The sequence below is a fragment of the Panthera leo genome, chromosome B2, assembly GCF_018350215.1.
Source record: "Panthera leo isolate Ple1 chromosome B2, P.leo_Ple1_pat1.1, whole genome shotgun sequence".
NCBI classification, from domain to species: domain Eukaryota; kingdom Metazoa; phylum Chordata; class Mammalia; order Carnivora; family Felidae; genus Panthera; species Panthera leo.
Genome location: NC_056683.1, coordinates 100,420,958 through 100,445,781, shown reverse-complemented (window position 1 = coordinate 100,445,781; position 24,824 = coordinate 100,420,958). Strand labels below are relative to the sequence as shown.

General features: G+C 39.3%; 1 protein-coding gene and 1 long non-coding RNA gene across 3 annotated transcripts in view; one reads left to right on the top strand and one right to left on the bottom strand.

The window, feature by feature from the left end:
* LAMA4 (laminin subunit alpha 4) overlaps positions 1-22,246 on the top strand; it is a 143,607-nt gene extending 121,361 nt beyond the window's left edge. For both annotated transcript variants that reach the window (XM_042939629.1, XM_042939628.1), the window contains exons 28-38: positions 1,657-1,790; positions 2,937-3,101; positions 4,554-4,707; positions 9,600-9,787; positions 11,044-11,233; positions 12,112-12,267; positions 13,871-14,030; positions 15,374-15,504; positions 16,574-16,667; positions 17,138-17,257; positions 21,638-22,246. In XM_042939629.1, coding sequence (XP_042795563.1) covers positions 1,657-1,790; positions 2,937-3,101; positions 4,554-4,707; positions 9,600-9,787; positions 11,044-11,233; positions 12,112-12,267; positions 13,871-14,030; positions 15,374-15,504; positions 16,574-16,667; positions 17,138-17,257; positions 21,638-21,783 — 1,638 coding nt within the window. In that variant the 3' untranslated portion in view covers positions 21,784-22,246. The remainder of the gene's footprint in view (positions 1-1,656; positions 1,791-2,936; positions 3,102-4,553; positions 4,708-9,599; positions 9,788-11,043; positions 11,234-12,111; positions 12,268-13,870; positions 14,031-15,373; positions 15,505-16,573; positions 16,668-17,137; positions 17,258-21,637) is intronic.
* LOC122220295 lies at positions 12,116-19,545 on the bottom strand. Its single transcript, XR_006202783.1, has 3 exons — positions 18,232-19,545; positions 12,301-12,465; positions 12,116-12,200 (listed from the first exon to the last, which is right to left on the bottom strand). It is a non-coding gene; the product is annotated as an uncharacterized LOC122220295 (long non-coding RNA).
* Positions 22,247-24,824: the final 2,578 nt, after the last annotated feature.

Here is a 24,824-nt window from a genome sequence, read left to right as displayed (position 1 = left end):
GTAAGTATTTGTTTTTCCCTACAGGAACTTCCTTCTGATACTTGTTTTGTCTATTAACAGTACTATTTATGCACGTTAAAAGTGAATTGCATTTCAAATTAATTTTGACTGACATGAACACGCATAGAATGCTGCATTTCTGACACTTTATAATTATATATAGTGCATATCGGAAGTTCTGAACCTAGGATTTATAGAGCCACCCCTCAGGAGCTTATGGAGAAAGTTCAGTGCATCTATCGACCTAGGTCAGAAAAACTGAAGATTTTTTTAAAATTTTATTTTCTCAAACTAAAATTTAGCATTTTCTTCAGTTACAAATGTTGGCAACAAACCACAGTAGTATTTGCACAACCTGTTACTTTATCATTAATAGAAATAACAGGTATTTTTCATTTCACATTATAGTTCTCACAGATATCTCAAAATGTCATTTTTGGCCATTGCTACTTTTAAATTACGGTAGTTATTAGATCTGCTGATAGATTTTATAATTTAATGCTTTAATAAAGAAGTGCATGTATTACTATATCACAGATTTATTGTTTTAATATTTTTAAACTGTATCTCAATGTGATTGGTTTCCTTTGTATTCCTAGATGTTTTGTTTGATGCATTTTAAAATGTTATTTTTGAAGGGGCCTGTGTGTATCACCAAGCTGTCAAAAGAGTCCATAGCACAAAAAAATGTTAAAAAAAAAAACCCTCTGTGTATACATACAATTATGCATGTGACTTAATTTATAAAATTAAATTCTTAGACTGGCTATAGAACACTTGAGCTCACATTCTCAAGTTATTATTTCAAAAATAAGATAAGCAGAGGTTTAGTGGCCTCACGACCCAAATGATTTATCTCTGAAAAGGTCATCACCAACATATACACTGATGGAGCAGGTCACAATATAATTTATAAAAGCAGCTTTTACTTTTCATACTTATTTTTTTATATTGAATTGAATTTAAATCCCAAAGCACTTTGTAGGACCTCCCCCACACAACCTGCTTCACATTACCATGGCTAGTTAAATAACACTTTCTGTCCACAAAAAGTAGTTATGTTGAAGGCTGTCCCTTCAACTGTAGAGGCCAATGCCCATACAAGGGAAGAGAAGCAAGATTATCAATTTACCAATATTTTAAACAATCAATAAGCACATTCAGAAAAAGAAATGGTAACTTCTGCTCTTTTTTATTTCTCTTCTGCCTCTATAGAGGAAAAGTAAAACATTTAAAAAGCCAAACTGGCAAATTACCCCTTGCCTGGTCGTCTAGCCACATCCCCAGGGAGACTCAAGTATTGCTTTTCCCAGAGGGAGACTGAAGACTGAAGACTGAAGACTTCAGTCTGAGTTAGAGAATAGCAATGTCTGAGTTAGGGAATTAACGAACACTGGGACAACTCTCAGCATGACAAAACACCAGAAATCTTCCATTCAGGATACAGGAGGTTCCTTTCTCCATTGAAATGTGCCTTATTTTATAGACAACACCAATATAAGCAATAGAGTGTTCTGTTGTTTTCATAGAAATTATTTGACAAACTTCCCACTCGTTGTGTGTTCCTTTAAGCAATACCATGAAGTAGAAGTTGAAAACGTGTCCATCATCTGGATCTCCGGCCTCCCTACTTAAAAACCTGTGCTTGAATTTCAGTCAGATGTGTTCTCCATTTCGTTGGACAACGGCACTGTGGTCATGGATGTAAAGGGGACCAAGGTGCAGTCGGCAGATAAGCACTACCATGACGGGCTGTCCCACTTCGTCATTACCTCTGTCTCACCCACAAGGTACAGCTCCTCACTTTATACTCTTCCCACCAGACGGTTTTATTTATTTTCTTTGCATGATTCTCTTGAATGACCACTATGAATAATAGCCTATTTTATTGCTTTTCTAGAAGAAAAATGGTAGAAGGAACAACATAATGCTCTTTTAGAAGGAAGTTGCTGTTAATTTTCAAGAGATGCCAAATAAACCACTATATAATTACTTCACAAGAATATAAGGGTTTTTTTCCACTGAAACCACAGGCTACAGACCTTCTTGGGGGAAGTATCTACACATAGTACTTCCTGAATGGATTTCAGTGTTTTGCACATAGAAGGAGATCAGAAAACATTGATTTCATTTGGATTTTAATTAAACAATTGAGGGGAGCCTGGGTGGCTCAGTCGGGGAAGCGTCAGACTCTTGATTTCAGCTCGGGTCACAATCTCATGGTTCATGAGTTCAAGCTCCACATTGGGCTCCACGCTGACAGTGCAGAGCCTGCTTACGATTATCTCTGCCTCTCTCTGTCCATGCCTCTCTCTATCTCAATAATAAATAAACATTAAAAAATAATAGAAGCAAGAAAGCAAGAAAGGGAAAGAGAAAGAAAGAACTTTACATTTATGACCATATTTTGAAAGCTCTAACTTTAGTTTTTAAATGTGTAATACTGAATTTCTTTTTTATAAGAAGAAAGCTTTCTAGAATAAGAAATAAATTTCTTGTCGTAGCAGCTGCGATTCTGTATCCATTTCCGTGGAGCCTGCCCATTACAGAAAAAAATCATTAATAAGCCTTTCTAGAGTCCATTTCCAATCACAATCAAAACCATTCAATGTGCTTTTCAATGAAAACGGTCTCCTCAGATGTGATTAAATAATCACCATGAGTTATGTTCTGTCTTTTCCACCTCCCACCCCTCCCCACAAGATGCTCATGACTAGTCATCTGAACTTCTTGTTTTTAGAGGTCTAGAGAGGCTTTTCTGCATATCAAAATATTCATCTATTTTATCCTGGGCCTCATGACGAGTCCGGCAAATTGCTATCTTTTCACTAGCCAGAATGTTCTATTTCAATTTCACAAGAAAACCTGTAACCTGGAATGGAACTCAAGGTAAAATGGTAGCCAGGTAGTGTCTAAAGAAGCTTTTTCCTTTGCAGATATGAACTAATAGTAGATCAAAGCAGACTTGGGAGCAAGAACGCTCCCAAAGAGAAGGTGGAACAGACGCAAGCAAGTGAAAAGAAGTTTTACTTCGGTGGCTCACCCATCAGTCCCCAGTTTGCTAATTTCACTGGCTGTATAAGTAATGCCTACTTTACCAGGTATAACATTTTTATTATTCATTAATTCTGCATGATTGATTAAAAAGAGGTCAGGTCAATAATGAAAGTATTTACACTGTTAAAACTGAGAGCTATGAGGGCGCCTGGGTGGCTCAGTCAGTTAAGCGACCGACTTCAGCTCAGGTCATGATCTCACGGTTCATGGGTTCAAGCCCCACGTTGGGCTCTGTGCTGACAGCTCAGAGCCTGGAGCCTGCTTCAGATTCTGCGTCTCCCGCTCTCTCAGTTCCTCCCCTGCTCATGCTCTGTCTCTCTCTGCCTCTCAAAAAATAAATAAATGTTAAAAAAAAAAAAAAAGACTGAGAGCTATGAAATTTAGGAGAAGCAGTAGAGGGTAGTCATTACAAGCTCTCATGTGCTCGGGCAACTGACATACTTGTTTGTGTGCAGGTTTCTTGCCTTTAAATTTCTGTATGACCTTGGCAGAGTCAGCCTTTGTTTCTTCTCCACCTAAATGCAGATAATAATAACACCTGCCTCCTTGTTATGACAATTAAATGAGATAGTGTGCAGAAAGCACCTGGCATACAGCAAGCTGTAAATATTAGATGCAATTAATGAGAAAGAATGAAATCTGGCCGTTGTAGCATCCTGGATGGAACTGGAGAGTATTATGCTGAGTAAAATAAGTCAGGCAGAGAAAGACAGATGCCATATGTTTTCACTCATATGTGGATCCTGAGAAACTTAACAGAAGACTGTGGGGGAGGGGAAGGGAGCAAAAAAAAGGTTACAGAGAGGGAAGGAGGCAAACCATAAGAGACTCTTAAATACTGAGAACAAACTGAGGGTTGATGGGGGGGTGGGGGAGAGGGGAAAGTAGGTGATGGTCATAGAGGAGGGCACCTGCTGGGATGAGCACTGGGTGTTGTATGGAAGCCAATCTGACAATAAATTATAATATATATATATATATATATATATATATATATATATGCATATATATATATAAGCATATATATATATATTAGATGCAATTATGTCCATACTTATTATTAACGGTGTAGTACAGAGCAACATACCCAAATCCTTGTTAGAAGTTTCAGAAAGTCTCCTTAACTTTAAACAAAGACATTAATCTGGGCCCTTAACAAAGACAATAAGGGCTCCCTGAGTAGAAGAACAGGCAAGGGAGAAACTTAATACAGATCTAGTAACACAGAGGCAGTACCAATCACCCAGTGTGATGAGAGGAAAGGTGTTCATCTGTCAGAATGTGCTAGTGGCAGGCACAATCATCCAGTCCTTGTTACATGGTTGGGTAAAGGTTTCTGATGAAGATTGTGGTTGATAAAGAAGGACCCATCACACACACACACACACACACACACACACACACACATTTTAATTGCCAAAGGACTTTCGCTTCCATAATTTCCATCGTGTAATTCTGAACAGTGTTTTGAGGTTTTTTTTCCATCTGTTGTGTAGGTTGGACAGAGATGTGGAGGTAGAAGATTTTCAGCGGTACTCTGAAAAGGTCCACACTTCTCTGTATGCATGTCCTATTGAGTCTTCGCCGTTGTTCCTCCTTTACAAAAAAGGCAAAAATTCCTCAAAGCCCAAACCAAGTCAGAATAAAAAGGTAAAAGACAATGCCGTGCCAAATCCTCAGCTGCCCTCGTATTCCATGCACACAATGCTAGACACTGATGCTTTATAAAATTTCCTCCAGTTTGCAACTGTGTGCCTATGAAAGGTAGGATTCTTCTAGCACCCCGTGTTATTGTTTACCAGCTTTGGTGTATCAATCTTTGCTCCCAAAGAAACATTTTGAATCGGCTTTTACTGTGTACTTCCAACTGCTTCTCATTGCAGGGGTTAAAATTGCTCATTACTTAATACTGTAATTCTCCTTACCATTTGCTTTGGTGTAGCAATCTTGGGCTTCTGCCACAGTCTTGGATCTCATTAAAGTTTCTGATCTTATCCTGTTTTCCTCCTTCCTTGACCTTCACTTCAACCACCCACAGGCACGGTTGATCTGTGCCATCGCCTGATGCTGCTGCGTCATCGAAATCTTTTGAGTTCTTAAACTGCATCCCCTGACTACTGTTCTTTCTCGTTCATTTACTTCCAGCACGTACATTAGGTGCCTTCATTGCAGATGAAACTCCTTCCCATTCTTTCAAGCTTATCCTCCCCACCCATCTTCCTGGCCCAGTTTTAACAATGCACTCGGGTGCCACTCCTCCCCCACCCCAACCCGGTCCAAGCCACCATCATCTCCCGTTTGAGCCTTGCCATAGGCTCCCAACAGGCCTCTCTCCTTCCATCCACTTCTCTGATGCTCTATCCTCTGCACAACAGCCGCCTGCTTATAAATATGTCATATCGTGTCACTCTCCTGCTCAAAGTCCTCCCCACCCCCAACTGCACTCAGAGCAAAAGCTCCAGGCCCTATGATGTCTGAAGAGGCTCTATACCATCCAGGCCCCTTTCCCTCACTCACTCTCCTGCCCACACTAGAACGAGCCGTGCGCACTGCTGGAGGAAAGTCTTTCTTTCCGCCTGGACCACTCTTCCCCGAAATAGCTGCACGAACAACTCCCTCCAGGATTGCCCACTTTTCATGTGTTCAGGGAGACCTGCCTTAACCCCCTATTTCATACCAGCTGCCTTTTGCCTTCTACTGGTACTACCTACCTCCTTTGCCTCTCCTAGTTGTCCTTTTTTCCATAGCACTTTTGTCATTTTAATTTATTTAGTGACTGTATTATGTTTACTATTTACTCTCTGCTTCCTCTGCTAGACTGCAAGCTCCCTTTTTTGTTGTTGTTCACTGATGTGTCTTAAAAGCCTAGAACAATTCACATAATAGGTGTTCAAGAAATATTTAGCGATCTGCATCATAGGGTCGTTATAAAGATTAAATGAGTTGGTCCATGAAAAGCCCTGGCACAATGCCTGGCATAGAGCAAACATTCAGTGAATATTAGCTGTTATATCTCTACAGAGCCTTGTGAATGTGTCCGGAGGACCAGTTCCTAAAAGTGGGATTGCTTGGCTTAAGGGAATGTGCGTTCTCAATAATGAGATTATTTTACTCCCACAAACAGCACTTGAAAGAACCTATTGTCTTTCACAATAACTAACACTGGATGTGATCAAATTTTTATAATTTTGCCAATCTAACGGACAGATATGGCATCTCATTGTGGTTTTAATCTGCATTTCCTTGAATGCTAGTGAGGCTGAGCATCTTTTAGAGGAAGAACTGATTTCTCTCCAAGACTGGCTTCTGAGCCATCAGCAAGAGGAAAGCATCGCCCCACCCTCCAGCTTCTCGCTTCTGATGGTTTTGCACTGGCCATTATACCTTGGGCACTTCCCTATAGATTTCAGCTTGCATGGACCACTTTTTAGAACCCCCATGCAACTTCTCCTTGGTTCACACATGATTTATCAATGTAAATAGAATAATTTCATTTATGTATAATCCAAAGTTAGTAATTTTTCAGGATCCTTTCCTGAATTTCACACAGAAGACTTTTTTAAGTGATTCAGGCAGAGAAATAATTTCATTGACTTTTATGAAGGCTTTTACTAGAAGATAATATAAAGGAGTCTTCAGAGGAGACTATGAGGCTCCGATGAAATAGTTCTGTCACCTTGTCACAGTGATGCTAAAATGTTTACCCTGAAATTGTTCAGCTGGGACTTGAGCACGGGTCAGTGGATCCTATGCAATAGGTTAATACAGGCTGATGAGGAAAACCAACCTTCTATGGCATACACCCAACCCCTTTAAATGAATACAGTTTTCTATTTGAAGCTGTCCATCAAATGTAGTTTCCTAACAAATACTCATAGTCTCAAGGGTATAATAAACAGCCCTTGGAACTATTGACACACACTTTTCAATAGTATAGGAAACCTCTTAGCCTTTCTTGTAAAAAGTCTTAGAAATTCAGCTTCAGAATAACAGATACAGAAGCACTTTAGATTCCACTTATATTAGAATGCCAAATGTTTGCTAATCTTCTCTCATATTTACCCTTGTATCAATAGCTTCTTAAATACCTACCAAGAAAAGCTTGTGGCCTTTGGTTTAATTTTTTATCAAGGCCAATTCATAGCAATTTGGGCTTATAACAACTTATTTTCACAGTAACTTCCTAATAGTCCATTTTATGAATATGTTATAATTTATTTAACCATTAATAGACTTCAGTGCTTTCTAGTTTTCTTCATTTATGGGTGAATACCATGGTACATTAATCTTTGATTTTATTGCTGAATAAACTTCTATGAAATACTCTTAGAGGTAGACTTATCGGGTCAAGTCAAACTACTTTCCAAAACAGGAACAGCGATTTATACTCCCCCATGAGTACGTAAGAATACCTGTTTTACTGCCTATGTTCTATCCTGAAAATTTTTCATAATCTCTATGTTTTTAAATTTAATTGGGAACATAGTTTCTCAGGTGGTGTTTAGTGTGATAATGAAGATTTTATATATTAGACATCAATTCTGGAGTATTGGCCAACATTCCAAAGAATTGATCCCTACACACAGGGCAACCCAGTATATTAGGTATGTGACCTCATCTACCTGGATGTAGGTGTTTGGACCAGGGTAGATTATATGAACTAAGCTGGGCTATCAGATTCCTTTCCTTAGAAACTTAGAACCCGGAGACACCTGTCTAGGCTGGCCATTGAATAGAAAACATGGAATAACTCTATATTAATCATGCACAAGAAAGAAAGCTGCTTTATAGAAAGAGAAAAGGCAGAAAACTGTCCTGCAGAGAAAGAAAAATGAAAGCAGACAGTCTGAGAAAAACAAAGCTGAGATACCAGAAACATTTGGAAAAGAAGTATCTTGATTCTTCTTACTTTTCCAATTCCTGATTCCTGCCTGTGGTAGGACCCTGCTATACTGTACTATCTTTTCTGGGATTGTGTTAAGATACTTCTATATCCCTATAACACATTACTGTCCTTTTTCTTAAGTAGCTCGAATACTTTGGCTGTTATCTGAAACAAAAGAAACTTAGTGAATTGAAATAGACCCTCAGAGAAAAAAATTACAGTAGTGTAGTCAAAGTCTAGCGGGTTCAGGTTCCCCACACATACAGCTATTTTAGGATAGTAAACTGAGACTCTGTATTATATGGTAATGAAGTAATTAAGTTATACTTGTCTTCTTTATTACTTATTATTATTATTATTCAGAGCATATATCCACAGAGGATTTAGAGTATTTGGTGGCCATATATAAATATACCAGAGTTTATTAATTTTTGCAGCTGACAAGAGACAGAGCCTAGTCTATGTGTTCCCACACTGAAGCAGAAAAAGGCAGGGCTGGTAACTTGAGACCGTCATAGTCCGATAGTCCATTGCTTTGCTGACCCCTGTAGTTGATTCACAGTTGTTCTCTTCCCATAGCTAAGTGGATGCACAGACTGAGACAGCGAGATCCTCTCCATAGGAATGGAAAGAAGGAGGAACCAGAGTGGAGGGTCCCCAAACCCCCACCGACCACTCACCCCCACCCGCCCGAAAAACAAAACCCCATCCTCCAGCCAGTCATCTAAAGTCCTTTCCATCTGGCAACAGCCTGTCTTCCACTTTGCTATCTAAGTGTCTGCTTTTTCAAATCAATTTTCAGTTCCTTTAAAAAAAAGGAGCCATTTCCCACTCGCCTTTCTCTTCCACACCACACACTGCCCGTGGAGGGCATGCAGAATCACTCATTTCCTTCCAGGTCATTTCTACCTATTAGGTCTTCAATAAACATTGCTGGAGTAAATGAATAAATGTCTGATCAGATTTATTTTCATTTACTTTAATTTTGCTTCAGAAACTAAGACTAGACAACCGTTCCATATTAGCCTGTAGTCTTAAAGCTCTAAATTTTAAAATCAACAGCGCAATTTAAGAGCACAAAGTAATTTTTAAGTATTGCTCTATACCTTGTCGCATAAACGTTTACTACCTATCTCATCACCAAAAATGCTCTTAAATATGTTGAAGGTGTTACTGAGTGTGTTAACTTTTTGCACAGCATGCATAAATAATAATCTGTGCGTTAAAGAAATATCGTTGTCTATGATTTGAGGCCTTTATTGATCGATTCTCTCAGCATTCTTTTATTGTCAATATTTCCCTTTTCCACCATTCGTTAAGATGTGCATTTAATTTAAATGCTACAGCCAGTTACCTCTGTAGCTTCAGGTTAGCTCTACTTTACCATCACAGACTAGAATTTTGGATTTGTTAATATGCTGCATTGTTGTTGTTTGTTGTTTTTAATGCCACAGCTACTGCTATCATTTGCTTAAGGAAAGAGAGGGGCCTACTATTTGATGAATGGAAGATCCACAAATAGTACACGTTTTCCTTCCTATTTTGTTATGATGATGATGATGATGATGATGATTAACAATAAAGAAATCACAAATGAACTTTTGCTGCTAGTATATCACTTTCATCCCTGAATATGCTTTATTTCCTATCCTTATAGGGAGAAAAAAGTAAAGATGCGCCTTCAGGGGATCCTGCCAGCCTGAAGTTCCCAGAGCGGAATGCTCCAAGAGATTCCTACTGCCACCTTTCCAACAGTCCTAGAGCAATAGAGCACGCCTATCAGTATGGAGGGACCGCCAACAGCCGCCAAGAGTTTGAACACTTAAAAGGAGATTTTGGTGAAAAGTAAAGTAACACACGGTCCCTTCCAGAAACTTAATGCTATGGCTGGACTTCATCCTTGTTTGCCATAGCCATCTTTTTCTTACGATCTTTCCTTTCTGTGCCACCTTAATCCTATTGTTTTATCATCAAAATAACGCCACATAGTACGTGATTCATGCTGCCCAATAAATTACATTCTATGTGACTTTCTTCCCAAAAGTAAGATGCAAACGGCAACATTCTCCTAGGAGTTGGCTGCATTTTATCAAAAAAGAAAGATAATCAGAGAAAGAAACATGGGGCAAATTTCAAATGACTCATCTTCTAACCTTGATATTACCTTCCTTCCCCCATATAAATCGCTTTCAGATTGAAAGTGGGGTTGTCTCTGAACTACTGGAAGGTTAATAAGGAAAGACACTGAAGACACAAAACCACTCTATCTCCACTAACCCTCACGCTATCTGTAAAGCCCAGCACCTCTTCCCAGTATTCTGCAAATCTCCAGGTTACTGAGTACTTTTAAAGACTTTTTTAGTGTTAGTACCCAAATATCCTTATATAGGTCTTATATCCCTTTCAAACCTTCATAGAAGCAATGCATTCAAAAAGAAACCTCTACTGCCTTCTAACTTGCTGTCTCCCTAATAGGCAGTATCCGTATTTTATGTTCATTGGGAAGAATTTAGAGTTAAATCAAACTAGAAATTAGCCTAATAAACGTATCTTATCTATATGGCCTGGAGACAAATGTCTAGAAAGTTTTGTTTAATTCCTACACATTCTGGTGACTGGTTTTAACAGGTGATATCTATTGATTCATTTTTACTGGGAAATAGAAAATGAATCTGTATTTTAGACATTACACAAATGATATTGTTTCTATGCAAATTTATATATATATATATATATATAATTTTATATATATATATATATATACATTCATTCCTGACTAGCATTTTTTGTCCATGTGAATAAACTCAATGCAACCACATTTTCAAAGTAAGACACATTCTGATCCATAAGTGAAACAATGCTTCCTTAAATGTAGAATGTAGCCCTGCTGTATAAAGAAGCAGGGAAAGATTTACATTTTTTGAGTTAATCATGCTTTCCCAATATCCATTAATTAATACTAAGGTATAATTAGAAGTAATGCTGCTTAGGATTTGATAGAATGGCTACTCATTCTTCCTTACACTCTGTTTCTGTGGGAAACTAGAGATCACCCTCAGTCTCATTTTACAGATAGTAAGCTTTTTCTTTTCCTTTACCAGATCTCAGTTTTCCATTCGTCTGAAAACTCGTTCCTCCCATGGGATGATTTTCTATGTCTCAGATCAAGAAGAGAATGACTTCATGACTCTATTCTTAGCCCATGGCCGCTTGGTTTTCATGTTTAATGTTGGCCACAAGAAACTGAAGATTAGAAGCCAAGAGAAATACAATGATGGAGTGTGGCATGATGTGAGTTGAAGGTTGAGAATATTATTATGAGCAAATATTCACCGTTGTCAAATGGACTGACATTAATGCCCTAGTGGTCTCTCTCAAAATACCCATTTTAAAATTCTATTGCCATGTGCTCAGAGTTCAATTTGGAAAACTTTTTTAAATTCCTTATAAAAATCTTGAAGCATATTATTAAAATGAGTGTAATTTTTTAGTGTAATTATTTTCACCAAAGGACCAATGGCAAACATAAACTGAAGTTTAATTTCTAATGAATTTTCACTTGTTTCTTTCCCACTGCCTGTAAGTTTCTCAATTTTAACAGCAATTGCTGAGTGTCTTTTATAGGCTAAGCTGTGGTCAAGATACAAAGCGAAGAGTAAATTGCTTAGTTAGGAAGATAGAATAACCACTGGGAGACTATCTAAATATTGACGCAAATCAATGTTATGTAATGGAAAGAGTAAGAAATGTAAGATGCATGACAATTAATTGCAATAAGTTTAGGAGAGGGAGAAAGCAAGTGGGCTGGTCAGTGGGGAAAAGCTTCATTGAGAACTCTACTAAATATGTATAAGCTGTATTCAGAAATTCAGCCTGTCGCTTTAAATCAAGCTTTAAAGGAAAAAACTAAACTCTCGACCTTCAGAGAAAGGACCAGTATTTTATTTTTTTTCTCAATGGTATCATTTTTTTAAATATGAACTTTATCGTCAAATTGGGTTCCATACAACACCCAATGCTCATCCCAACAGGTGCCCTCCTCACTATTTTAAAGAACTTCTGCAGATTTCCCACAGTACTGTAACACCAAAGGTAGAAGAGGCAACCCAGCCTTCCTCCCCCAATCTTGGGATATACTTGAGATGTGGTCTTTTCTTTCTCTCCATCAGGTGATATTTATTCGGGAAAAGAGCAGTGGCCGACTGATAATTGATGGCCTCCGAGTCCTAGAAGAGAGTCTTCCTCCTACTGGAGCTGCCTGGAAAATAAAGGGTCCTATTTATTTAGGAGGTGTGGCTCCTGGAAGGGCTGTGAAAAATGTCCAGGTAAGCTAGGCATGACCAGGTAGAGCCACTGACCTTTAGAGCTGGAAGATTATTTAATCTAGGCCCTCGTTTTACAATCAGCCAACTGGCAAGAGTGAAACTGGAGTTTCGCTGGATATAGGCTATCAAAGTGAGGACTGTCCCAGGGGGTGTCTGTCTTGCCTCTGGCATTACAAAGTCAGGAGTGATCTTTTGATTCTATGGTAGAGGGGAGATGAAAAAGTTTCAGAGGTATATAAGCTGTCATGAAAAGTTATGCCTCACGGAGATACTTGGTTGGTTGTTCAGCAAGTACCCATGCTTTTAGGAAGAGAGAAAGAAGAAAGAAAGAAAAAGAAAGAAAGAAAGAAAGAAAGAAAGAAAGAAAGAAAGAAAGGGAAAAGGAGAAAGAAAGGTAGAGAGAGAGAGAGAGAGAGAGAGGGAGGAAGGAAGGTCATTCCATTATATATTATTGAGTGACAAAAAACTTTTGGGCCATTGGGCCATTTTGTAAACTACGATTTCATTTGTGTTTCCTACACACACACATACACACAGACACACATGCACACACAATTTGTAAATGTGGAAGGAAGTGTGGTTACTCCTGCAGAAAAGCAGGGGTATAGTAAAAAACATGTTATTTTTATATTTTAAAAGTTAAAATTGCACCTTTACAAAAATATTTAGCAATAAAGGGGATGAATCAAAGGGCTAATTTTTTTCTTAACAAATATAGATTTGACTTTAGCACAAAAGATTAATGCATTTCTAAGATTCCGTAATATATGTGGATAAAGCAAAACAAGGGGGGAGCTTGTGTTATAATTAGATTTTAGGCAACTAGCCCCAATTTCATGACAATCCCTTTAAAAGTAAGGTTTCCAAAGCAGTATAAAATCAGCTGCCCAAAGTGGCCCAAGTTTCAGGTCATGAGGTGTGATAAATGCTCAACCACAAGATCAGGTAATGAAGCCAGAAATGCAAGCTTTCTGCTGCTTATTTAACCATGGTAGACTTAACAGTTAAGAACTTTGTTAGCTGTGGGGCGCCTGGGTGGCACAGTTGGTTAAGCATCTGACTTTGGCCCAGGTTATGATCTCATGATTTGTGGGTTCAAGCCCCACTTTGGGCTCCACGCTGACAGTTTGGAGCCTGCTTGGGATTCTCGCTCTCCCCCTGCCCCCCCCCCAACTCATTTTCTCTCTCTCTCTCTCTCTCTCTCTCTCTCAATAAATAAATAAACTTAAAAAAAAAATAATTTTGCTTGCCCTCATCAGCATCAGGTGATCTTGGGCCAGCTGTCATCCTTGAAGGAAAACAAACTAGGATCCTTCTAATATTTAATTTGAAAGCCAAAGCTGCAATTTATTTTGTCATAGCGTATGTAAAAACTTTCATAGCTAATTACTGCAGGCTGACAGTCTCAAATACAAAATCCCGGCTTCAAAGAACCAATTGAGAACCTACTCCCTGGAAAACAACTGATCCTTCAGATAGCTAAGATAACACGACGAGGAACTGCTTCATTTCTCTTGGGACTCGAGTCCCTTCCTTTTGTTTCCCTTTGGTGCACCTGTGAGTGTTGAGAAACTAGATTTTAAGGAATGTCTTCTTCTCTCAGATAAACTCAGTCTACAGTTTCAGCGGCTGCCTCAGCAATCTTCAGCTCAACGGGGCCTCGATCACCTCTGCATCTCAGACATTTAGCGTGACTCCTTGTTTTGAAGGTCCGATGGAAATGGGAACGTACTTTTCAACAAAAGGAGGATACGTGGTTCTAGGTAACAGTGACTTCCGCACAGAACATGAATCATGAAACCCTTCTCTCCTGGAGGTGGCTGAAGGGATCTTGGGCTCAGAGTTAAAACTTCAGAATGCCAAACTCACTCAGCCCTAGGAAATGGCTTCTTTTCACAAGAATCGCCTTTCTCGCCTCCTGCCATGCCAGACCGGTCATGTATGTCCGTCCCTGTTTGCTTCCCCTGACCAGAGCTTCTCCACGGCTGCCACAGCTCTGATGTAGACCATCTGGGCTCTTTTAGAATTTCCTGTGCTGCTCTGTGGTCTAACCTGGGTCAACTCTTAGCCACCCTGCTCTCGTCCTTCTCTGCTGCCTCTTAGCATGACCCATTGTCCCTACCAAAGGGAGTTCCGCTTCCTCCCTTTGCCCTGCATCCCCACCCTTTAGAAATTTTATGTCTGGATTTTTAGTCTCCTCACCTATTACTCTGTCATTCATTGAACCAAGTTTTTATTGTATACCTCCAGTATGTCGGTACCTGTGCCGAGGGATGGAACGTGATAGTTCTGAAAATAAATACATAAAGCCCTAACAGACTACACGCAATCACCATCCAAGCCACCCCAACAAATATTCCATAGAGCAAACATTAGGCATGGCAGTACAGCCAAGTGAAGGTCTTGGAGTGAGCTCGGACGTTCTCAAAAAGAGTTCATTTTCTTGCATCACTGCAACAGCAGCTCCTAACTGCTTCTACGGCTCTCACGTTTCCTTTCCTCTGAAGTGCTCTGCAGTCCTGGTAGCAGTTACCTTTATCAAAACTTATTTTAAAATACAGACCTGATCAAGTCCACTCCCTTGAGCAAAATAAAGGGAAACTTCCCTGCGGGAGCTCTAGCGCCCTCCCCCCCCCCCCCCACCCAGGGCTCCCCACTCGCCAGGCCTCCCTCTACGCTTGCAAGGGACAGCCCAGCCACCCTGGCCTCCACAGGGCTCCCCAAAATTCCCAGGCTCTGTACTCGTGTCCAGACCGCTTCTTCTGCCCAGGTTGCTCTTTTCTCCTCCTCACTTGGAAGCGTTAAGTGATCCCGCTGGCCGGAATCAGTTTCTCCTCCACTGAGTTCCCACAGCCATGGCGCCTTTTCCACATGCTGCCCCCAGCCCACACCCCACACCGCCCAGCAGGAGTGGGGTGCTAGTTATCTCAGACCCCATGGGGCTTGCCCACCGTGTGTCTGACATGGGAGATACCACTTTCTGCTTTACCGATTGAAAAATCTGCCAAACTTTCAAAAACAGGTATAAAAATACATAATTACAAAATCACACCATGGTTGCAAAATTTAGGTGGCTGCTTTTGAGAGCTAACATTTCTCTCCACAGATGAGTCTTTCAATATTGGACTGAAGTTTGAGATTGCATTTGAAGTCCGTCCCAGAAGCAGTTCCGGAACCCTCGTTCATGGCCACAGTGTCAGCGGAGAGTACCTGAATGTTCACATGAAAAAGGGGCAGGTAGTGTGGGAAAAGTTGTTTTAATAGACCATCTCCTTTGACCTTGGATTCTAGATCTGAAGCGGATTTATGTCACAGAATTAGTTCATCAATCTTTCCTAAGTGGAAAAAAAGAAAACCCAATAGGGAAGCTATACGTGGAATTTAAATGCAGGCAGTACTTAGATTCAGACTCATAGTTGGGAACTGATTCCATTAGAGCAAAGAGCCATGAAAATGTGACAAAGCTAAAAAAAAAAAAAAAAAAAATCATCAACAAAATGGAATTAAAAGATTGTAATAAAAGAAAGCATTTTTACAACAAATGAGAGCAGCAAACATATCCAGCTGTCAAAATGAACTCTAAAGCATCTTTCTCTCTACAATATATGTGCATACCAGATGTGTATATGTGCGTATATGTACATAAACATATATATTCTTTTCAATTGCTAGAAATCAAAAAATTGTTATAGTTAAGCACCACTTTCATCCTTAAAAATTATGACTAAAGAACATTCATGAAAGTGTTTGAATAAATATTAAAGAAAAAGCAGCATATTTTCATTTATGTCCCTAACTTAATAGAACTGATTTTTTTTTAATTCTGGTACTGGTAAACCATATGATGATAAAATCCTTATATGGCACTTACTGTGTGTCAGGAACTGTTCTAAATGTTTCCTACGGACTAACTCATTTAACCCCCACCCCCACCCCCGCAGTGGCTCTGTGAGGTAGGTTTTACAAATGAGGAAACAGAGGCACAGAGTGAGGTGACTGGGGCACCGGGTACGAACCCAGGCAGTCTGGCTCCACCAATACCTTAACCTGCTTTGCAGAACACATTCCGTCTTTTGAAATTAAAGGAATTTATGCTATTATCTTCTTGTCCCTCTCCCCCAGCTTCTCTCCTGTTCATTATTCTGTCCTCTCCTAGGAACAGTTTACTCTCCATAGCCTACCAAAGAGTGACCCCTTGTGTTCACATTGCAAAGCTAATCGTTTGCATGTGGTGAATTTAAGAAATCTAGTTTTATCAGGAGAAGGAGAGATGAAATTATATAATAATGTTCCCTGTCTTTTGCAGGTCATAGTGAAAGTCAACAATGGCATCCGAGACTTTTCCACCTCAGTAACACCCAAGCAGAGTCTCTGTGATGGCAGATGGCACAGAATTACAGGTGAGGAAAACGGAGTGTCCTGGGCTTCCTTTGTAAAGAGAGCCTACACTCCCATGTGTGGAGTGATGGCTTGGGAGAACTTAGACTACAACTTATATGATAAAATAGGGAATGGATGACAGTCTAAACGTGGCCAAGAAAAAAAAATCGCATGTTACCGTATATATTGAATCCACACGTGATTTGAACATTTGAATACTGCCAAAACGGTCTTAAGGGGTTGTTTAAATAATGCACAATTTATGGAGCAAAGGAAAAGTAGGAGAAAAAGTATCCTAAATATTCTCCCTTTCACAGGAAAATGTTACAGTGATTGCTCGGTTAGACGTTGAAGTTTATAATGATATAGAAGAAAGTGTGGGGTTTATTCTGGAACAAATATAAGCCATTGCTGTTATAAATGAGTCCCTTTCGTGTGAAGATTAATCATTCCAGTGTCGTTTTTGACCAGTCTTTTCCTTGTATTTCAGTTATTAGAGATTCAAATGTGGTTCAGTTGGATGTAGACTCCGAAGTCAACCACGTGGTTGGACCCCTGAATCCAAAACCAGTTGATCACAGGGAGCCTGTATTTGTTGGAGGTGTTCCAGGTAAGAGTTATTTAAAAGGGACAAGTTTCCAAATCCAAAAAACAGTAAGTTCTCATTATTGTTATTATAGTATTAATTATTGAGCCATATGTTTTCCTAATTCACCTCCAAGGATTTTATATACAATGTCCTTTCATAGGAACAAGTATAGAACTACGCTCCAGACTCCTACCTTGTAGATATTACTCTCCCTTTGCTATATATGCTATTTTTTTCTCTTTTCCGTTTCTCAGATCCACATAGTGAAACACACACCCTACTTTTTTCTCTAACACAAAGAAAACCCATTTACTAATACTGCTCTAAGATCTGAGAATCTTGGGGGACTAAAAGTTTGCTGGTAATTACTTCCCTTCCTTACTAAGAAAGAAGTTCTTTCTTACTGAGAAATACACAGTTCTCCTTGTCCAAGATTAGTCTGAATTGTGAAAACAGCTGCAGACCATAAGTTCTTTTGTCCCTATGTAGTGACAGTCCCAAAGAGAGGTTCCCAGCTGCCATCCTGCAAACATCATCAGTAACATTGCTGCTGGTACAATCCAGGATGGTCACAGAAGGACTCTCATGGACCCCCCACAATTGTTTTAAACCTCCGGAGCAGGGACCATGACCTATTGAAAGTGTTTGTTTCACACATTTCACTAACTTGGAAAAACTGAATGTTAAAGCTAAAGAGAGAGAGAGAGAGAGAGAGAGAGAAGGAGAAACCCCAGCTTTTACATCTGGAATTTGGTGATTTTAAGGAAAAACTTAACATGGTTTTTCCTTGTGTCCTACCTAGATTATTTTAGACTGACCCATGTAAAGGCAAGTAATACTTTAATGAAGAGAGTGAGAGGGAAAAAAAAGAGAGAAAACACAGATAAAATTAAGCACCTGACACTGGGTAGTCACAAAATCATACCATCTAAGCACTCCTCTGCTTTGTAACATGAATTTTTCAAATACTAGTATTGACAATAACAGTAACTCACTGATGAAACAGTTGAGACCTTCCTCTTCTTTACGTCCACTATCCGCGCCCATCTCCATTCCCCAGCCCTCTCCTTTGGCTCCAGGCCGCGGCTCTCAAAGGGATTCTGGCAAAGGCCACCACTGAACTTCCTGCAGGCGGTACATAAGAAGTGTCAGTTCTTCTGTTTCTGTACATTGCCTTCTTCCTGGAAACCACAGCGTGATTTAAAATATTTCACACGTTCCCAAGAGCGTGCAACACCAAATTTAGCAAGGCCCTTGATCTTCTGGCCCCTCCTTACCCCTGCCTCTGGGGTCTCTCCACACCTTCTGAGACTTACAGTTTTCTGAATGCTCAGTGATGCTCTCCTTGCTCCGGGCCTTTAATAGCACACAGGGAAATGTTCTTGCTTCCCTCCCCCCCATACGTTTGGAGGAACAACTTCTCCCACTCTTTTCCCAATTTAACCCCTTATTGACCTTTAGGACTCCGCTCAGACCTCTACTTACACACACATCCCCTGCTCTTCCTAGAATGTGCCACATTTACATATCCCTTTTGTAACACTTAACCACAGACTATTGTTGAAATTCAATAGTATACTCCTTGCTGCTAGGGGCCCGTGACTTCATTCAACACAAAACAAACATTTACGGTCTACTAAGCACTGTGCTGGGCTCCCAGAGAAGGACAAAACAAGCACGGCCCTCCTTCATGGAACTGACAGTATTTGTTCTTTCCTTTGCACCAAAGTGCTTTACTCTATCATTCAAACAAGTATTTCTCCTTGATTCTTGTCTGTTGTCAGAGTGTGATCCCAGCATTACACACTGCCATCATCTCCCACTACAAGAGCTGCTAAGCTCCATAGACTGGGTGGGAAAGGTGGACCTGAAGCCAGACTCAGCCTGCCTGAGGCATATAATGAACAGCAAATTTTAGCTAAGGAGCCCGCACACAGGAACTAGTGGGCCAGGGGGAGCTAACCACCAACCCACTGCACCATTACAGCTTTTAATTCCATCTAGGAAATGTGCCAGCAAGGCTAGAACGAAAGCAATTATAATTTAAGCTGAATGTCATTAATTACATCACATTGAGCTGTTCAACATTAATTCCACTAAAATCACATCAGAAACCGAGGCATGAAAAAGAATAACTAAAGGAAATTAAGGCATAAATAAACCTCTTATTTGGAATCCTATTGGAATTCCAACCAGTTCTCTTCTATCATGCGAACCCTGATAACACTATTTCTGTCAATAAAAAGTTAATGCATTTAATGAACTATATTCCCCAAAGTCAATTTTATTGTATAATTTAAAAATCAAAATTAGAAATTAAAAAAAATTGTGGGAATGGAAGCTGGTACAGCCACTCTGGAAAACAGTACGGAGGTTCCTCAAAAAACTAAAAATAGAACTACCCTACGACCCAGCAATTGCACTACTAGGCATTTATCCACGGGATACAGGTGTGCTGTTTCGAAGGGACATATGCAACCCCCATGTTTATAGCAGCACTATCAACAATAGCCAAAGTATGGAAAGAGCCCAAATGTCCATCGATGGATGAATGGATAAAGAAGATGTGGTATATATATACAATGGAGTATTACTCGGCAATCAAAAAGAATGAAATCTTGCCATTTGCAACTACGTGGATGGAACTGGAGGGTATTATGCTAAGTGAAATTAGTCAGTCAGAGAAAGACAAAAATCGTATGACTTCACTCATATGAGGACTTTAAGAGACAAAACAGATGAACATAAGGGAAAGGAAACAAAAATAATTTAAAAACAGGGAGGGGGACAAAACAGAAGAGACTCACAAATATGGAGAACAAACTGAGGGTTATGGGAGGGGTTGTTGGGAGGGGGAATGGCTAAATGGGTAAGGGGCATTAAGGAATCTACTCCTGAAATCATTGTTGCACTATATGCTAATTTGGATGTAAATTTTAAAAAATAAAAAATAAAATTAAAAAAAGTTTTTAATTAAAATAATGTAATCCACACATACACACACATTTAACTGTTCCTCTACTGAAAAGCCTGCATTATTCTATCATAGTCAGGCTTTTAACCCAAGGAATGTTCTTAATACTGTGTTGATTTTATTAATCAGTTACTTAGGGTACTGGGGCACTTTACTGTCACTACCTACCATAAATTGTGTGGTGAATTATGCAGACCATAATTTCTATATGAATTATTTTCTCTAGATGATGTTCCCCATAAACCAAGGGTGGTAAGCTTGAGCAGAATGAAAAGGCATGTTCTAAAACTAGTTTCCAAAATGGGCAGAAGAAATAGATGTTTCTACCCCTTACACTCTTTCCTGTTCACTCATTTTTATTCTGGTGATGAAGTACACTGAGCAGCTTTGAAGAATATATATAGTCATACTAATCTAGAGACAAAGGGAATTGATCTCAGCCCCCTTCCAAATCTAAAACTTGATAATTATTCTAAATATGAAATGCTATTTCCATGATTTATTTTCAGTACAAAGCTTCTGCACAGTCTTAATCTACACTGCTTAGAAAACTTATTACAGCTGCTTGATGGTATTTAATTTGCTGTCCTGTTTTATGTTCCTTCCTGAGTTAGTGATTTCGAAGTGTTTTCCATCTCTTATCTGCTACTGCTCACATAGCTGTTTGTTCATAATAATAAGCTTTGACTAAATGGATTTTAATTCCATGAAATTTCTAAGTCCTCTCAATTGCTTTAAATTATATTGCTTCTATCATCCAACACATTTAATTTTATCTGTACAATTAATAAGCATAAGGCTTCTTCTAGATCTCTAATTAAGATAAGGGGAGAAGGTTCCCCTGGCATTCTACCGGGCACCTGTGCCCATACAAAGACTAGTCTAATTATCATTATCCCATTTATAGTTCTCAAACTCTGAGCTCAGAAAAATTAAAATTTCGTTTATATGAATTCATTATTTTCTCATTATATTTTATGAACTTGGCAAAAATGTGGAGGCTTAAAGGCAAAGGGTGATGATACAAATTAAGCAGAAACATGAACCAAGTCTAAAAACAGTGTGGAAGCTAAAATTCCTTTCCCTTTTCTCATTAAATCACACAAAAATAAGTATAGATCCTGAAAATTCACTACTGAAGCTTTATATATAAGTGGTAGATTTCAGCCCTGGAAGACAAATGAAATCTACTCAGAAATTTGATCAGGGAAAACATGGCAAAACTTTAAAATTACCACATGTTCATATTTCTTCAAAGGCAGATAAAGTTCCTGAGAAAAGGAATCAATTATAATTATATTCCACTTTTGACATGGAAATCATCTTGATGATGTGAGCAGTTACTATGTATATTTCTGCCCAAGTAATATTTGGACTTGGAATGCCTCACTTGCAATCTTGGTTTTTCGTTTCTTTCTTTTTTTCAGAGTCTCTGCTGACCCCGCGCTTGGCCCCCAGCAGACCCTTCACAGGCTGCATCCGTCACTTTGTGATTGACGGGCGGCCCGTGAGCTTCAGTAAAGCAGCCCTGGTCAGCGGCGCCGTGAGCATCAACTCTTGTCCAACAGCCTGACGCAGCAGAGCAAAACTGCCCCTACGAAGTTCTTGAGAGCACTGAAAGAAACACAAAGCCAGCTGGGAGGAACAGCGACTTTTCCTCCCGGTGGGAGCCTTCATCTAGTTGAGCAGGACTTAAATGAATCGTCAGGGACTGGGTGTTTATTAATAATTTCTTACTTGGATTCTGACCTTGGATCCAAAAGGTCTCCAATGAACAACAATCAAAGGAGTGTTACACTTACTTGTATTATTTCCTGCTGGTGAAATTACTGTTCCTGTTTCTAATAAAATAGAAGGGATCCTAAATAAACACTGGCACACATTTTTTTAAGTATGCCTAGATTCTCAGATTCATCTTTCTTTCAGGGATGATACTTTGAATTGGATTACACCACAATATCTGAAGTATACTTTTCTTTATCCTGAAAACATTTACGAATTTATATAAAATCTAAAATTAGAGGATAAGTTTGCTTTTAGCATTTTCATTTGATCAGTATAACAAGGATATTTGAGGTTTATAGCAGTTACAATGTTTAAGAAAATAAATTTCTTTTTTTTAATTTTTTTAACATATATTTATTTTTAAGAGACAAAGACAGAGAACAAGTGGGGGAGGGGCAGAGAGAGGAGACAGAATCTGAAGCAGGCTCCAGGCTCCAAGCCGTCAGCACAGAACCCAACACAGGGCTCGAACCCATGAACTGTGAGGTCATGACCTGGGCCGAAGTCAAATGCTTAACTGACTGAGCCACCCAGGCACCCCAAGTAAAGTAAATTTCTAACAAATTTTTAGAAAAATGGAAGTATAATTTTTTCTAGATAAGAAAAAAAGAGTTAAACCACTTTTGCCCCTTATTTCTGTATTTTTTAATGTTTATTTTGAGAGGGAGAGAGAGAGAAAGAGAGAGAGAACACATGCACATGAGCAGGGGAGGGGCAGAGAGAGGAGGAGAGAGAATCCCAAGCAGGCTCCATGATATCAGTGTGAGCCTGACACAGGGCTCTATCTCATGAACTCTGAGATCGTGACCTGGGCCGAGATCAAGAGTTGGACGCTTAACTGACTGAGCCACCCAGGCACTCCCCCCTTATTTCTTTAAAATAAAAATAAAATGGCATGAGGAGAAGCTTCTGTAAGATATCATTACTGTGTGTTCTATAAGAATCATGAAGGATATTACAGCAAAGAAAGTATGACACAATCATAAAATTCTATTTACAAGTATAGAAGTCCTTTTATTAAAAGTTTTCCCCCACATAACTACAACACAATTAGTATTATTTCTAAAATTTTATAATTTTGTAGGTGCCTATACTCATAAAATCTAGAAAAAATGGGCATGAACAGCTGGTGTAACATTAAAATGCAGAAACTAAAATAATTATACATGAAAAGATAGTCACCATTGAAGACTGAATGAGAAAAAATAGGCCCTTGTATCAATAGGATTAAAGATAGGTAAAAGGAATAACTTTGGGTGTGGGGGGGAGAAGGCATAAAATATTTTGAGGAATTACTCTGGGAATAAAATAATCTCTGACCTTGGGGAAAAATATATATGTAAATTATTATATAAGATAGGTATCTACACATATTCCCCTGTTACCCTCCTGTCTCACATACATTAGTAATAACATTGAGAATATCAATTAAAGTAGCTAACATCAACTCATAGAAGGATTACTGCATGCCAACCTCCATGATAAGCTAAAGTTTATTTCATTCGATCATTACATTAATCCTATGAAATGGCATTCACAGATAAGAAACCTGAGACTTAGAAAGGTTAGATATATAAATTGATGTTGGCTGTCACTCAGCTAGACCAAGGAGCCAAGATTCAAAACAAGAGGCAGCATAATTATCCCCTTGCTTCCTACCTCCAGAGGACTGTGCTATGAGCCGTTCTCTAAAACTGTGGTCACAAACCCAAATGCCTATACAGCCAGAGAGTTACCATAAAGGAGTAAAGCTTATGGGGTCTGACTAACAAAATCAAGGGGGTACTTTCCAGGTTCATCTAGAAAGACAGTGGGTGCTCAATTCAGCTATCACCATGAAAGAACACAAGTATTGAAGGACCAGAATTTCCAACAGAAGCTGGAAATGTAAAATTTGGGGAGTTTTGGAATGGCCTGATTTTTCAGTTGGTAACTAATTAAATTACAGCAACAGCAACCACAATATCAGCCAAGCAAACAAAACCTTCTGAGAGCCATATGTTATATATAGGCTAAAAACTCTGAATCCAAGAGTCTAGAACCTTAACAAGTACAGATTGAACCAGAGCTCAAAACACAGTGTACCCTCATATGCCCCCCATCAGACCCAAGCAGGAAGAAGTGTTTCTGAAACACCCCACCATTTTCTTTTCCAAAACGTTCTCCCGAGGCATCCTAGAGGGTCACCTCTTTCCTCATCCTCAGAAGAAGCACAAAGTGGACAAAACCAGCCAAGCTGCAGACGCTGTCTGGACCTGCAGGAGCTCCAGTGGGCATGCACAGGGACTCACATATAGACACTAAAACCACAGAAATCCTACCTTCTCCACAATTTACAAGGCCACTTTGCAGCATTAGTATTTCACCTTCTGATGCTTGGCAAATGAGAAGCTACTGAATATACTGACCCATATACCTCTTAACAAACCACACAGTAACCTGAAGTTTTGAATTTACTATTTGTAACAGCGGGACTCCCATCTTCTCTCAGCTTATGTCTAGGGAGAAAAAAAATCATATATACTTTTTCCTTTTAGTTAAACAGAGTATATCAGGACTTCATATAGAGAAATATGGGTTGGATGCTCATAATAATTTTGACCAATTGTTGTTTTGGCCCCTGACAGTTCAGAGCCCTTTCAAACTGCTCCAGTTTGAAGGAGCAGCCCTATTTAGGCCTATGTCCTACCTTCTCCTCTCATGACTACAGCTGATTGGACAAGAGTACCAAACTCTATAGCTTCCCAATGAAGCGACATCCCATTATCTGGTGGTGTGAAAGATTAATTCAAACAGATATTTTCTTTCAAAATTCTGAATTGGGAGGGG